The 16,611-nt window shown below is 38.7% G+C and overlaps 1 protein-coding gene and 1 long non-coding RNA gene across 2 annotated transcripts in view; both read left to right on the top strand.

Annotated features, from left to right (window-relative positions):
* Window positions 1-2,120: 2,120 nt before the first annotated feature.
* Window positions 2,121-9,290, top strand: LOC119408435. The gene is made up of 2 exons (XR_005186736.1): window positions 2,121-2,381; window positions 9,227-9,290. It is a non-coding gene; the product is annotated as an uncharacterized LOC119408435 (long non-coding RNA).
* A 3,622-nt stretch (window positions 9,291-12,912) lies between these two features.
* The window catches only part of ahnak (AHNAK nucleoprotein), a 21,360-nt gene continuing 17,661 nt past the window's right edge, over window positions 12,913-16,611 (top strand). The window contains exons 1-4 of the mRNA XM_037675531.1: window positions 12,913-12,942; window positions 13,134-13,290; window positions 13,430-13,650; window positions 13,766-16,603. Of these exons, the coding sequence (XP_037531459.1) occupies window positions 13,134-13,290; window positions 13,430-13,650; window positions 13,766-16,603 (3,216 nt within the window). The 5' untranslated portion in view covers window positions 12,913-12,942. The remainder of the gene's footprint in view (window positions 12,943-13,133; window positions 13,291-13,429; window positions 13,651-13,765; window positions 16,604-16,611) is intronic.

Here is a 16,611-nt window from a genome sequence, read left to right as displayed (position 1 = left end):
ACTAGTACCTATATTGAGCTAAAACCTGGTGTGGTAGTAGCTGACAGTCATTTACAACTTAACTCTAAGCGCTAACAGGTCATGCAAAATCACACGAGATACTGCATTACCTCATGAGATTGTACATACCATAATTATCAAGGTGTGACCAAAATGGCTACAACTCTTTCATTTGGGTAAATGTGTATTCCTTCAAGGAATGTTAGGTTTTTAATAAACTTCTGAATCTGATAATTTTGTTTGTAAATTGTCGTGCTTTTCTCTCCACAAACACTGTTTATTTAAAACGGAGCTACACTCTGTGGAAACATCTCAAATCACAGGAGCTCCTGCTCTCTGCTCATCCTCCACACGGTCAGCACCACTCTTCCACTTTTGTTTCAGTGTGCGTGCAGGAACAGAACCATACACCTGCACGCACAAACAATGGCTGTTCTTCTCGTGACAGAGGCTCAGCCTGTCTTTTTGGGGACAAAGCAAACCTTTAGCTGTTTCCTGATGCATGCTCAATAATCCAGGTAGAAAAATCCACAAAAGTTCAATCTGGTCCTCTGGACATTCAAAAAAACAAAAAACTTTAGCTGTTTCCTTCCAGGGTGGTAAAGTGCTGCAAAATCAAAACGCATGCACGTACAAGCGTGTATGCCACACCCTGTTTATTCCCCACAAAGCAGCACGGCTACTTCCTCAACTCCTGTTTCTCACCATGTTGTTTGCTATTTAACATCACTGAGCATGGTTGTGACATGAGAAAAACAAATAGTTTGATAGATGTGGAAAAATGAAAACACAAGAAAGCACAAGTGTCACGTATGACATGAGATAATGGATAAATAGTGGAAATAAGACATTTAAAAACCTGTAATCCATAAACAGAAATATGATCAAACACTAACACAAATGGCAAAAGCTTCTAGTATAAAAATAAAAGAGTAAACTACCAAATATCATCTTAAATTAACAGTGTTAATATATTATAATGTCTGGTTTTAAAACCAGTTCAAACTGATGCAAAGTGCTGCATGGTGTTGGAGAAAAAAAGGGCACTTCAGGTCATCCGACATGGCTGCAGGTCACAACAACAACAAAAGAGAATTAGTTGCGCCATCTTGTTATTGCGTTTCAGTCACTGAACTCCTTTTATGATACGTTTTATTTTATGAACAAGTTGTCGGCTTAACGACTGCCCATGAGGCAAAATACTTCTAAGGCCACCATCCAGTGTAATTTTTTACGTTACTTGTATCATACAATAGCTTCTTTTATTTTTCTACAAATAATGCCCAATTTTTTATTTAATAGGAGGTATTTAATATTTATTAAAGCTTAGTCAGGCAGAATATACCCTGTGTAAGAACTACAGAAAAAGAAAACTGAAAGTACTTAGAAAATATTTGAGAAATGCTAAGCTGGTGAAGGACTGCCAATAAAACATGATATTAAACAGTAGATTTCAAACTGATTGTTACAAAACAAAGCAATAAGAACTGTATGGTGTTCTTATCAACTATGCAACAAAACACTTAGATAAATAATCTATTGTATATACTGTATATATTTTCTAAATAATTTGAATACAAACGGTGTAAGTTTGAAATGTGTTAGTTCAGGGTGGTATTGCCTCTTGTAAGACTTCATCTGTAAACAGATACATTGTTGAAGTTTGTGAGAAAAGAGCTCCATGAATCATTTCGTTAATGATAACCTTGAATCAGTTTGTGTGCAGTGATTCAAATGCCTTAATAACATGTTTATACCTTTGTCTGTCACATAATACTCACTTTGTGGTGCGTTGCTTTGTGTGCTTCGGAGTCATTCTAACTGATTAAATCATACTTATACAGTTGAAAGTGTTGAATAAGGACTTCCCTTTGTGTACGACTGAGGGAAAAACTTTTCTTAATCACAAACTACAGTTAAATTGTTGATTACAAATGCATTTAACAGGCTGTAAACCTTTTCTCCTAAAAGTTAAGCTTGCTTTTCTAGCTGCAGTCCTCTATGTGGAACAGTGGGTGGTCCCAGTGCTGGGGACCACTCCCTCACACAGGTCCCCTCCCTTGCATTTCCCTCCCTCTGAGAACCAGGAGCCCTACCCAGCTCCCTGTCCAACCACTCTGCTTAGCCCAGAGGAGAAGTCACAGAAAAAAAAAGAGGCTTAAATCAACTCTGAGCAAAAAGAGGGAGGGCAAAAGGAGGGAGGGAGAAAACGCCCTGGAAATCTGGTGGATAGAGAACTAGGAAAACAGCAAGACTCCTGACAGACTGCAAACTTGTGACAGTGTGAACGTACACTTCTTGGGCTGGGGTGCAGGGGAAAAGACGTTTCCAAGGATGCTCAAGTCGATGTGAGGCTTCTTGGGCGCAAAGATTGCGCACAGGTAAAGATGCACATTTTCCTTTTTGTCTAATGAAGTGAACGTTTTTGTTACACTGCTGAAGTTTGCCAGCTGTGCTCACCTGTGCTGTTAATGAGCAGATCCTACTTTACAACTCAGAGTTTTACAAACTTTGCTACAAATGTTATGTGCAGCCATTGCTTTGTTATGCCAGGACGCACTTATGAATGTGTTGTGAGATTACAATGATGCTGTCCAACTTTAGTACATGTGCTAATCTGCTGTGATGTCCTGTGGCTTTTCCAAAGGGAAGTTCAGCTTCCGTTGGGTTTTTTTTGTTGTTGCTGTGTTTTTGTTGTTTAAGATGGCACTAAGTTTGTGTGTAACTCAGTACGCACTTATCAACACTGAGCACAGAGCAAGGCATGAGAAGTGGGTGTGTACCCCCAGGTCAACATGAATGCACGGGGTTTTAGTGGAGTTGCGCACTTCACTTTTATCTTTGTCAATGGCTGCTCACACAAACGCGAGTGCTATATCAGCCTTTTCAAAATGGATTCAAGATAGTACACGAGTTCATAAACAGTAGCAAACATTGTATATGTAGATGTAAGTATAGTATTTTTGTAGTGATTTGATTTGTGCAAATTAGATGTATTGTACATGCTTATTAATCTACAGTCTTTAGGACATTTTCCCAAGAGAGAGAGGGTGGGGGGAGGAGGAGCTGAAAGTTGGAATAAAGTGCCGGAAGAAGTTTGTTGATGTCATGGTTGATATACTTTGTTATGGATAGAGGTTTTAAAAAGTGAAGGTGCTTCCCTGTGAGAGACAGCAGCAACAAATTTGGGTGTGGATCCCTCTCCTGCACCTCCCTTCGCCTACTTCTTTTCTTCCTTCCCTCCCTTCTTGCTTTGCTGTCTCCTCGGAGAGGCACACCCTTCGCAGTCAGAAAAATACGAAAAGCGAAAATAAAATCCTACACACTGCAGACAGTCGTCACAGCGGGTCCTTTAGTACTTTTAAAGGTCCCACATGCAAAAAAATAAAAATAAAAAAGTACTGATCCCAACGTTTTCTGCTAAATTAGCGTTGTGTGTGAGAAACAAATCTTATTTGAGGTAATTTAAATGCAAAAGACTTTTGAGAAACGTAAGAGATGAGTATTAAGGTTCCTAACAGTGCATCCTTTGGTGGAGTTTTTCTTCTCCCAACAAAGTAGTTTTGTTCTTCTTGATTAAAAACTTTAAAAGTATCCAGGCTGTTTGCCTTTGGCACATGTATATATTTAATAATTTACGTTTTTTAAAGTCTCAAACAGAGGGCGATTTCTTTCTTTTACCTTGGGTTTTTTTAAGCTGGGCGTCGTGCCAGGGTGTGTGGGGGAAAAGGATGGGAGGAAGACAGGGAAACAGAGTCAGAGAGCATGTTCGGGAGGGAGGGGGATGGGCGGGACTGGGGTGAGGAGGGGAGTTATGGAATGTAGTGGTTTGGAAAGACAAGCTAATTGGAACCAGGTTTGGGGCTAGAGAGGGGAGTGAAGACTTAGCACTTTTGGAGAAGCACAAATAACGCACTTCAGAAATGGAAAAGTCAAAGAGGTTTTGAACTACAGTATACTAAACTTAAAAGACATCTGTTTTATGTACAAATACATATAGTTTTGTCTGTGCTTAATACATAAAGCACATGTTCAAAGTGTGGAAAATGAAAACAAAGATGGGACAGATGTAATCCTTCATTCGAAAGTTAAATTTCACTGTTTGCAGTTGCCTGCCCTTCACATTTCCCCTTTGCCACACCCTGAAGTCTGTGTTACTTTCTGCGTAGCTCTGTACAGCGTTTTCTACTGCGCACACTTACCCAACGTTAAGTGTCCTGCAGCTGCAAATGTGTGGCACGTCTCAAATTGCTCTTGTCAAGGTGATTGATGGCATCAAAGATTGCTTAAAGGGCCAAATTGTCACACAGAACTAAGTTATGTGAGAATTTGGCTTGATTTATAGAGTATTTTTACTTTAAAAGTATATACTAAGTTAAGTACAGTGCAGCTATCAAAAACCTTGAAGTTGTTGGCTTAAAACACCCAGTAAAATCAAGCAAGTCAAATTTTTAGGAGGCGCAGCGGTTTGTTCTTAACTGTCAACAGCTGAAATACTTGTCAGTTAGCAGGGCCTCAGCGTGGCCTGGGGCAGAAACTGTTTGTCTAAATACGCTCACTGTCTGTGCAGCAGCACAGAGCCTACTTTATGTTGTTACCTTCACTAATGTAACCCGTTTGGAAATGAAAAATGCACAGCAAATTTGTCAAGAATCTTTATTAATTAAATTGAGCTTAGCCAATATGGTGAAAATGGCAGTTCATAGCGTTTAATTCGATTCTTCCTGCCACCCACATGAGAAACACCATCTTAATAGGGCTGACGAGAAGGCCATGCCTTACCGTTTAGTGTCTTAAGTTGGCTTAAGATTTGCATCAACGCACTAAACCATACCAAGCTGCATACTTCGCTGAGATGCTATTGACTGACAGCAGGAACACAAAGTGTGGTGCTGCTCATACGTGCCAGAGTGAAACTTAAGGAAACGGGTCTCAAGCACACTTCCTTTGCCATTTCCTTATGGGTTTGATGGGTGAGTGGTTAGAAATAAGGGGCAGAGCGGGTTGACAACAAGCGGACTGTGGATGTGTTGGATAAGATAAAAAAGAAAGAGAGAAACAGTGAACTGGAGTCACGCTATGGTTTAATTGTTACGCAACTTGCATGGCTGTGCTCTGGACACTGAAACTCCACGCGGTCTCATGGTTTCACCTAATTGATTGGTTAAAGTGTAGTTCCCCTTCTGTTGCAAATAAACGTTTCATCATAGCGCTCAATTTTAGATTTAGTTCTTCGAAGCAGTCTCAAAGCAGCCACTCCCTGTGCACCCATCCAGTGCTGGTTTGGAATGCTTCAGTGTGCACTCTGTGGATACTCGTATCATTACTGTTGCTCGCCTTGTTGTTAAAAAATAGCTTTTTGAGTTACGATGAGACAGCCAACATGGGTCACACATAACTCCAAACCCAGTCACACCCATGCACGTGCATGCAATTCAGATTTGGTTACTGTAGCTTTGTGTTTGTCTGGGCTTTAGCGAGCGCAGAACTCAACATGGGTGTGAATCTTTTTCTTTCCCCCATTAAGCCAATAACTTACACCATCGCAAACATCTGCAATACAGAACCACCCAGAAACAATAAATCTTGTAGCGCTTTTGCCGTAGTGCAGCAAAATCTACCTGGCTTCCACTCTCTGGCCTGTCATGTTACCCCAACTGAGGAATGACACACATCTGTTTCCAAAACTATTTTGAATGAGGGCCCAACATGTCAAGCACCACGACCTGGAATGCAAATTTGGAAAAGCCTTCAGCTGTGTTTAGGTTTACTTTATCTGGCACAAGATACTCAAGGTTGGCACCCTCACCACCAAACATGTTTTCTTGCTCTAAACAAATCTGTCCTGCTCTGGTGGGCTTTAAATCCAAATACGCACCCTCTGGCCTGCTTAAGCAGAACGTTCTGCAGCTAAGCAAGTTTTATATCTGTTTACATTTATTCTGTTGATATTCTGACCAACTTGTAATCATTTTGTTACTTTTTCCATAAATGGAGTTACAATTGTTCCACCTCAAGTTGCCAATGCAAGAAGCAAACTTCCCAAATAAGCTAAGTTGTGGCTGAGTAATTGCAAGTTGTACCTATATAGGTTTGCTAAAAATGTTAGAAAATGCTTTACAACTAGTTTTTTTAGCCAGGTCTTTTTTTTAAAGCTAGTTATGCCCGTTCAAAAGTTGCATTTTTATTCTATATGTCAACAAAACATGCCAGGCTTTTCAGTTTTTATGATTTTGTTCATTGCTCAATGTTTTGGCTTTGACATGATCTGCTGGCTGGAGCCCAGAATCACTTCTCTTTTCAGGAAAGAAAAGCCAAAACCTTTTATTTTTTAAAATAAAAGTTACTATTCTGTTTAGTACCAATGACAGTTTGTGTTGCATTATGTAAGAAAAAAAAGGCAAATTCATATGGATGCAGGCTATAGTGCTATAGTAGACAACAATAGTAATGACAGCTGTGTGTTATCCTCTATGTTTTCTTATAATTTTGAACTCTTTAGTTAACGTCCTTTGTAAAATATGCCACATGACCTAAACTATGAATCACATTACATTAAAGGCTGGGGTGCAATGTGCTTTCAGTGCTGGTTGGGCTTGTTTGTGATCTTTTAAAAAACCAAGAGAAAAACTTTTCTTCATTTTTTCCATTTGCTGCCTAACTCTTTCCAAACTCACAATGGTTTAATCAGCAGTCGGCCAAGCTGGCGTCAGCGGGCAGGCTTTGGTCTTTTCAGGGCTTGTGGTTTTATTCAGGGTTATACGAACATTGCGAGCAGAAAGAAACAATTTGTTTTGATGCTCATTCCTTTTCTTTGCGTCATACATTTATGGCCTATCAGCTTCTCTGAGGGAGGACTGAAGGTTGAGGCCTGGTGTGTCTCTTTTGGTGTTTGTTTTACTTGCCGTGTCAAACTACAATGCATTGAGAAGAACAGGGAGTCTATTCTGTTTCGCCAAGACTGATTTTGCTCACTGCTTTTTGTTGCTTCTATGCCTTCGTGCACAGTGGTCTCATTGATTTACTCATAATCAAATCTTATCATTTGCCACAATCGCTGTGTTTAAAATACTTAAGGGTGAAATGTAACCTTTGTCATACTGCTCCTTTTATTCTTGCACACCAAATTGATTAGATTTGGCAATCAACTTGGTGGACAAACTTCAACCACTTATGCATTTCCAGCTGTGACCTACTTCCGCAAAAAATATGACAGCTGAATAGGTATGTGCCTCCAGGAGTTTGGTAATTAAACTGAAGAAGTGAGGGATGTTTGTTGCATCGGTAAACATCCACAGGTAGAGCATGAGAAATGGCTGTAACAAACATTTCAATATGCATATTCACTTAAAGAATGCATTTAAAGGTGTCTTTGCGTGCGCGTATCTGACTGAAAGTGGCCCTGTTGCGCATTTGAACAGAACATGGAGTTGTGGCGGACTGACTGTAAGAGTGCAGATACTCAAGTAGGGCACACGGTGGGCGATTCAGAACGAAGCTGGTGTTAGTGTGAGAGAAAAAGAGGACATTTCTTCGAGGTTAGTCACTGTAGGGAGAGGCTGGGCTCCCTTCCAGCTGGCCTGACAGCTATATCAAAGAATGTGTTTGACTGGAGGCCTGGGTGGGGTTGTGCAGTAAGCTGCTAACTCCGCAAGCAAGTCACAGAAGCAAAGCTACATGATCTGCTTTGTTGAATTCGGTTGCAGGATTTCTAGGTGAACAGCATGGGTTCTCAATTCCTTTTCTAACTGTTTTTGACCACAGTGCTTATGTATGTGCTGATGTGAAAAGTGTTACAAAGATGTGAAAGGGGCAGCTTATATCTTCTCATTTGAGTTCATTTAATCTGATACTGTCAAGATATATTTTACTACATTCTTACACATATAAAAGCATTATATAGATCTCACATACTAGTTTCTTTTGGGAAACGATAACTCACACAGATTGTACATTTTGATCGCTACTTGTACCTTTAAAAGATGTGAGTCAGAAGATATCCAAATGAGTCCTGGCATAGCAGTCTGATTAATGCTTCTGTGTAACAAGAGTATCATCTGGAAAGTGTACACAGCTGCTGGAGTATAATGTAGGTCTTCCCACACACGCATAATGACAGCCATGTACTGGCTGGCATTTATCTCAGCTATTTCATTATGAGAATCATTCAAAGGGGCCAATAACAGTGTATTCTTTAAAGAAAAATACCCCAAGATTTTGGCATCAATGTTGGTTTTAAACAAGTTGTACCCAGTTTTACTTCAAATTATTAAATTATGATAGACTGTGACTGATTAGAAATGCTTTCTGTCTCAGTAACACTGTTATCTGGTTACATTTTATCAAAATAATGAGCACTCCAGCCTATTAAACACAGGGCATTGTGCAGGGTAGAAGTTAATGATGGGGTTGGAGAGAATTTTTCAGACAGACGTGTTCCCACTGGTAGATGCCTTTCTACACACACATCAAGTCTGGCTCTGTTTGTACTCTGACTGACAAAAAGAAGACTTTGTTTCACAATACACCACTAGGTTGACACAATAATCCTCATAAGACTTTTAAGAAGTTGGGCCAGTTACAGCGGGTTGAAGTAAGATTGACTTGGCATGCCGACGGACACTCACAGTCCAAACGAGGAGTGCAATTACAATAACACATTTTTATTACTATATTGGGCTTTTATATACTAGTCCACCAGCGTTAGTGGTTTTATACATTACAAAGTTATAATCTGAACTATAAAAACAGAAATAAAATGTTCAAAAGCACATGCAGCAGTGCATTTCCCTTGTGAGTTCCTTTAAAACTATTGCTGTCACTTTGCTTCTGATTTCAAACTTTGACTGTGCAGCTAAAGTAAACAAGTCCATTTACCGGTGTGCTTTTTTTTTTCTTTTTCTGCTAAAGTAAGTGCCACGCCTTGCAGGTATTTAGATTTATTTACATACAGGGAGTTTTGGAAGATTGCATAGTAGAGTAAATATTGCTACCAGTGCTTGGTCAACTATCGGAGCACCCTTGAAAACACTTTTTGGTGATAAATGACCTGTTGTGTGTACACAGTGAAATGTCATAAGAAACACAAGACTAACTTGTGAAGAACCGCCTTTTTTTTTTGTATGTGAATTTTATGACTGAAACATGGCAACCCGTTATTATATTGTACTCAGAACAAAATTCCAGCGACTAAACCCCCATCCTGTTTCTGTGCTTCTTTCAACAGAAGTCGAGAATCAAGAACACAAGTAGCAGACTGAAGCCCTTGGCTTTGCTTGAGCAATCCAAGGTAAGTGTCTTGAGACCATAAAATCAACACATCACATCTATAACTGGTTAAATAAAAAGAAAAAAAACTAATTTATGCATCGCCCCACTTCAAAATCATAGACTCATTGTCCAGCGATGTAATGAGGAAGCAGATACCAAACTATGGATTATCTGCTGTGGGGCTTTGAACCTCAGTGGTCATGCTTTCTCTATTTAGCGTGAAAGACCTTCCCTGTAAAAACCTGACATTTGGCTGTTTCAGCCTTTTGCACCGTTGTTATTTTCACACTCCTCCCTCTGCAAGTGACAACCTGCTTCATTCACAGCCTTTTAAAACAACCTTATAAAAAGCCTGTCAAGGTCACACTGTTGGTTTGATTTAGGTTGAGAAAATACTTTTTCTCTGTGTAAATGACAAAGCATAAAGACGTAGAAATGCACAGTGATTGTATTTTAGTAGTAGAAGCTTTTGGCTTGCATGCCCCCAACCCCCACCCTGCCCAAGACAAATACCACACTGTAATAAACACGAGAGACAGACAAGCTTGTCTGTCTCCCTTTACTCTTCTTTTTCAAGGTCTTCATGGTTTTCTTCAAAGCATTGTGCAAAGACTGAGAGCATTTAGTTTACAGCATAACAAACGGTAAATGGAAAAATAAGAGGAACAATAAAGTACAAGTTGATTGTTATGTTTGATCACATTGAGTCACACACTGCCTGCCTGTCTTATGACTCCAAGAACAAAGGCGTATTTATTCAGCAGCTGTTTACAGCAGTCTGTATCTAATCATATGATTATCTGGATAAAGTTTGTTAATGCTCTACTTGCAAACGTTGTTCATGTAATATCAAAGTTTATAACAAATTTATCTAAAATGGGACCAAAAAAAAAGCCATGCCTGGCACTAAATTTGGTTGCAAAAGAAAAAAGAAAAGGAAAAAACCTTTGTAAATGTCCAATGTATCTTTCTGCAGTTTGATGTAGTTTCTTCTCTGATAATGTAAAATTTAATTTTCTATTTGGATTCCTTTACATTTGTGTGTTGACCTGTAGGCTAATGTTTCATTCCGTAGTTTATACCATCTCGTCTGTTCTTTCCATTTTTTTTTTCTCACAATTTTCTCAATTCTTCCTCTCTGTTTCTACCTCCCTTATCTCCCAGGCGCATCCCTGCTATGCTCCTGCAAGTATCAACTTGTCTATAAATATATATATGTTAAACCTGGGGTAACACAAAACAAAAAAGCAAGAGGTGAAGAAGCAATAAAAAGGTGATTTTTGCAGACAAAAAAATCTTTTTGCCCTCTCAGACAATGCATAACAACAATGCTACTACATAAAATAACAAAGCCAAATAAGGAAAGAGCCCTGCTTTCAGTTTAAAGAACAAAAATGTTACTTTTTTGGACGTTTTAACTAAACAGTTAGGAATACTCAAAAGGTGATAACATACGGACTTAGTTAATATACATTTAGTGGCATTATCAGATGACTTGAGTATAATTCAACCATACAAGTTACCTGGGTTAGGTAAACTCTTTGGCACCGTGTGATGCTTTGTTCGTTCCCTTCATACTCACACATTTTAGCTGTAATTGATGCTTATTAAGTTCCAGCTTGAGATCTTCATAGATTCACATTTCAAGTCTTAGCTGGCTAATACAGACAGACACAATGAGATAGAAAGCCTGAGGCAGAAATGCAGAAAAAGAAGAAAAGATCAGGTTGCAGTTACCTTCAGGAGACTGGCGTCTTGGCCTAAAAGACCAGCCTACTCTCTGATATTACACTCTCAGCGGCCTTGTGTTGTTAAGTCCAGAAAGTCTGCAAACTACTATTTTAGTAAGAGTCATTTACAGGGTTTAATATTACCTCAAAGCATTGCATGCATTCTTATCACCTCTCAACACACACGACCAGTCTATTTATTCACTAGTGATAATTAGTGTCCTTGACTTTAGTCATTGTCTCTATGCGTGCAACTAGGTTGCAAATCATGTTCAGTTCTTTTGCCAGGGTATTACAATAATACTTTCACATATACCCAACTTTCACAATTCTGTGCAACAAAATTATACTTCTGAATTCCAAACGATGTAAAATAATGTCTGCCTTAGTAGGCTCAGCAAATGTATTTTCTTTTTCAAATAAAATCAAAATCAAATGAGATTTAAACTAAAAGCATCTTTGTTTTACATAATTGTTCAGTTACCCTGTTGTTTTCATGTAAACCTATTTTTAAATACATGTATGAAAAGCAGCATAGTAAGAAATGCAATGCTTTTTAGTTATTCAGTGTTACAGATCCATTCTGAAACAGCTGTTATTTTTATCCTTGCTTTAGGATCATTTTATTTACAGTTGCTTTGTCACTTTCGCCCTAATAAATACTGTAAATCGGTCTGTCTTTCTGCCACATGTCTATAAAGTCCATCGTACTAGCAACCACTTTCCACAATGACATGTCCTCTACAGTAACTTGACATTTACATCATGAATATGTGGTGACATTTCTGGTGTTATAGCATTGTTCTTCCTCAAGTTTGTACCCTTATGTACAATTTCTAATTTGAGCAATTAAAAAAATAAATAAATAAAATAAACAATCCAAAATTACACTTAATTTATATGAACAATTTAACTTACGTCACCTTGGAGAAAGTCTTGTTCGTAACATAAGAATAAGCTTGTAAACTAATTTTTAGATGCCTGTTAAGCAAATTAGTGACAGTTGCAAACATACTTGATTATTCAGAAATATAATGTATTGCTATGAAAAATGAAAAGAGTAAATGAGTAAGTGCTATATGTTGTACTGTATGTTCTCATACAATGGCGAAAATAGGTTCTCTGCATTTAACCCAACACACCTGGGATGCACCCAGGTGGTGCGATGGGTGGCTGTTGGGTGCCCGGGGGGGGGGAAGGGCAATTGGGGGTCGGTTGTCTTGCTCAGGCGCACCACGACGTGTGGGAATGGCTGGGAGTTGAACCGTGACTTTCTTGTCCCAGGTCGGCTGCCCTTCCTCTACCCGGTCTCGACCCCCAAATAAAAATTGCTATGTAAAATGAAAACAGTATGCAGTTTTGTGACTATATTCAAACTACTGTTTGTGGATATGGGATGTTGTTTTTTTAGAAATTAGGTCGTCATTACCAGATTAATAAGAAAGTGTTCTGTGTGTATTTCAACTGTGCATTTCTGCAGCTCTGTGTGCGTTTTCATAAAGCTGGGCAGATTGTTCTTTTTATTGACTTTGGAGCTGGGGTGTAGGCACAGGATTAGGTGGCTCTCTTCAGATCAAGGTGTGGCCTAACTTGAACCAAATTTACAAAACATACACTAAAGCATTCAAGAAGCAAAGATAGAGAGATTGATGATGGTAACGATAGTTTAGTTTTGGAAAATAGTTGCGGCGTCTGAAAGAGTTTTAACACCATCTAGTGTTCAGCTTAGCTTCTTATAAACTGGGCAGCCAAGCAAAAGGTGATACTAAAATATGTCTTTAAGATAAAGACAAGACATTATTTTAACTCAAAAAATATATATTATTAAGAATAACTCTTTCATTTATTATGTTTCATATTTTGAACTTTATCTTTTTGTACAGGAAAACAACAACTTTTTTTTCATCCGACCAAGGCTGAAAAAGAGGAAAACAAAAACAAGGTATTTTACTATTATTATTATTATTGAGCTTATTATTATTATTGGATTACTGAGCATGCATTAGGAAGGTATTTTACGTTAACAGAAAAATAAACTGTATTTTACTTATTTATTCTTGTAGCAGTGTTTTTTTTGTTTATTTATCTTGTAACTTTTGTGTTCACTGATTGTTCATATGGCTATCTTTACAGATGGAGGAGGATGAGGAAACCAGGGAAGTGCTCTTTCCAGACTGGGAGGGCCCAGACCAAACCGGATTGACAATTGAACAGGCAAGTGGAGGAGAGCTATTTGTCAAAGAGGTTAAAGGAGAGTCACCTGCAGCACGATCTGGAAAAGTGTATCAAGGTAAAGTCTAATTGTTTTTTGTTAGTGTATTTTAACAACCAATATGAAGTTAGATTTGTGTCACCTACAAATTTATTTTGAAGCTTCTTTAATACCTATCACAAAATTTAATGCTGCATTCTCAAATCTTAACTCACAGGTGACCAGATTGTGGGTGCCACTATTTACTTTGATAATATGAGCTCAGAAGAGACAGCAGAGCTATTAAAGACATTGAACAAACACAAAGTTGGACTGAAACTACAAAACAAAGGAGAGAAATCTCCTTGCCACTCACCCATGAGTACACCATGCCGTTCTCCAATGGGCACCCTAACGTGGGAAGGGAGACTTGGAGCAACCAGTCCAGACGTCATTCTCGTAAGTTTTATAAAATAGCCAGATTACAACATAAATGTTGTGAGCAAGCTCTTAAATTTTGAATTATATTCTAACATACCATCTTGTATGTTTACTTACACTTTTCCATGAACAGAGTGGGGATGATGAGGACTATAAAAGAATATACACAAGAAAGATTAAACCACGGCTGAAGTCTGAAGATCTTGCAGAAGGAGTGGATGTTCGTACAGAGCGACACAGCAGCACAAGCAGTGATGGCAGCACAATTACGACAGTTACTCGCCGCATCACTACGTACACAGTGGAAATGCCAAGTGGCATAAGCGAGAAACTAGAACTGTCAAGTCCAGAGTTTAAAGGGCTACAGCATGAAACTGGAGATGGCTCCCCACGTATGAGAATTGTACATAGCAGCTCTTCAGGTAAAGTTGAAAGAGATGATGGTGTTTTTGAGTCCACTGGTATCAGAGGTAAAAGTCCTAATATTGAAGTAACAAGTCATGAAGGCACTGAAATCTTAAGAGGGCGTGGAGAGAAGGGAGCTAGAAGTATTCATGTTTTTGAAGCACTCGGGGACAGTACAAAATCTAGTACTATGCATGTAACAATAGGAGGGTCAGAAGGAGCAGGAAAAACCTCAAATGATGAAAATGGAAGATCAATCAAACATGAAAAAATCAATCAAATGTCTACTACTAGCATGGATAAAACACAGACTGGAGGGTCAGGCAGTAGTTTTGTTGAAAGGACAGTGAAAACATCTAAAGGTACCATCAGTCAGCCACAAAAACAAGGTTCAAGCTGTTTCAAAGTCAGAATTGAGGGAGAGTCAGAAGATGTTGATGAGGTCACAACAGAATTTTCCTCAGATCCAGGTGAGACATCATTGGCAGTTAAAGATGTCACAATTCAAAGTTCAAAGTGGACAGATAAGAATTCCAATGAGGGAGAAACAGTAGCAATGAAAATAGAGAGTAAATGTCCAGATGTAAAAATTTTCACAAAAGAGGGGGATGTGAAAATGTCTCACATGAAAATGCCATCTGTAAAGACAACTGAAGCAAATGTCAAAAGTGATTACAAATCCCAAGAGAGCTACAAAACTGGAATTAAAATACCTCACATGGGGATGCCCTCATTTGGCCTAAAAGATCCAAAAGTAGAAGGTGCAGATGTTGATGTCAGACAAAATATCAACAAACCATCTACTTCAGAAGACAAATTCTACATGTCTGATGTTGACCTCAACCTAAAAGACCCAAAATTGAAGAAAAATGAGGAAATCTCAATTAAAAGGATTGAGGGAGACATTAAAACACTTGACATTAAAATAAAAACACCAGAGATTGACCAAAAAGGAAAAGAGGGAGGTTTTGTAATGCCTAAAGCCGAAATGCCATCAATAAAGCTAAAAGGACATAAGATTGACATCCAAGACATTGAGTATCGTCTAAAAGGCCCAAATCTTGATGGAGATTTGGATGTTAAAATGTCAAAAGTTACAGGAGACATAAAAGCTCCTGATGTTGACATTGAAGACCCAGCTATTTACACTGAGGGTCAGATGGGAGGAATTAAAATGTCTAAATTCAAGCTGCCATCATATGGTTTAAAAGGTCAAAAGGTAGATGGTTCAGATGTTGACATCAACCTTCCAAAAGCAAACATTGATGTGAAAGCACCTGATGTTGATATTAAAGGGCTAGATATTAAAATAGAGGGACCAGATGCAAAACGAAAAGGATCCAAAACCATTATGCCATCTATTTCAGGACCCCAAATATCCATGCCAGATGTGGACTTAAATTTGACAGGCCCCAAATCCAAAGGTGATGTTGATGTCAATGAACCAAGACTTAAGGGAGACTTCAAAACACCTGACAGTGAAATCAAGACTTCAGAGATCGAAATTGAAGGGAAAAAGGGTGTATTTGAAATGTCTAAAATAAAAATGTCATCAGTGAACATCAAAGGTCCAAAAATAGAGAGCCCAGATGTTGACATCAGTCTAAAAGGCCAAGCACTTAAAGGGGATGTGGATGTTAAAATGCCAAAGGTCAAAGGAGGCATAAATGCACCTGATGTTGAAATTGAATGCCCAGACATTGACATTGAAAGCCACAAAGGAGGAATTAAAATGCCAAAGGCCAAGATGCCATCATTTGGATGGAAAGGGCCAAAAGTAGAAGGTCCAGATGTTGACATCAACCTTCTGAAAGCAGATATTGATGTGAAAACACCTGACATTGACATAAAAGAACCAGATGTTGATATTGAGGGACGAGATGCAAAACTCAAAGAACCCAAATTCAACGTGCCATCTATGTCAGGACCCAAAATATCCATGCCAGATGTTGATTTCAGCTTGAAAGGCCCCAGACTAAAAGGTGATGTGGATGTGAATGTTCCAAAGATAAAGGGAGACATCAAAACACCTGACATTGCCTTCAATGCTCCAAAGATTGACCTTGAAGTGTCAAAGGGTGGATTTGAAATGCCTAAAATCAAAATGCCAACATTGAACATCAAAGGTCCAAAATTAGAGAGCCCAGATTTTGACATTAATCTAAAAGGCCCAAAACTCGAAGGGGATATGGATGTTAAAATGCCAAAGGTCAAAGGAGACATAAAAGCACCAGATGTTGACATTGAAGGCCCAGATATTGACATTGAGAGCCACAAAGGTGGAATAAAAATTCCTAAATTCAAGATGCCATCATTTGGACTGAAAGGTCCAAATGTTGAAGGTCCAGATGTAGATATCAACCTTCCAAAAGCAGACATTGATGTGAAAGCACCTAACATTGACATAAAAGGACCAGATGTTGAAATTGAGGGACCTGATACAAAATTCCAAGGTCCCAAATTCAACATGCCATTAATTTCAGGACCCAATATCTCTATGCCAGATGTGAACTTCAACTTGAAAGGCCCAAAACTCAAAGGTGACGTGGATATCAATGCTCCAAAGATAAAGGG

Source organism: Nematolebias whitei, chromosome 4, assembly GCF_014905685.2.
Source record: "Nematolebias whitei isolate Nwh7 chromosome 4, NemWhi1, whole genome shotgun sequence".
NCBI lineage: Eukaryota > Metazoa > Chordata > Actinopteri > Cyprinodontiformes > Rivulidae > Nematolebias > Nematolebias whitei.
The sequence above is the reverse complement of the archived record's forward strand: the minus strand, read 5'-3'. Positions and strand labels throughout refer to the sequence as shown.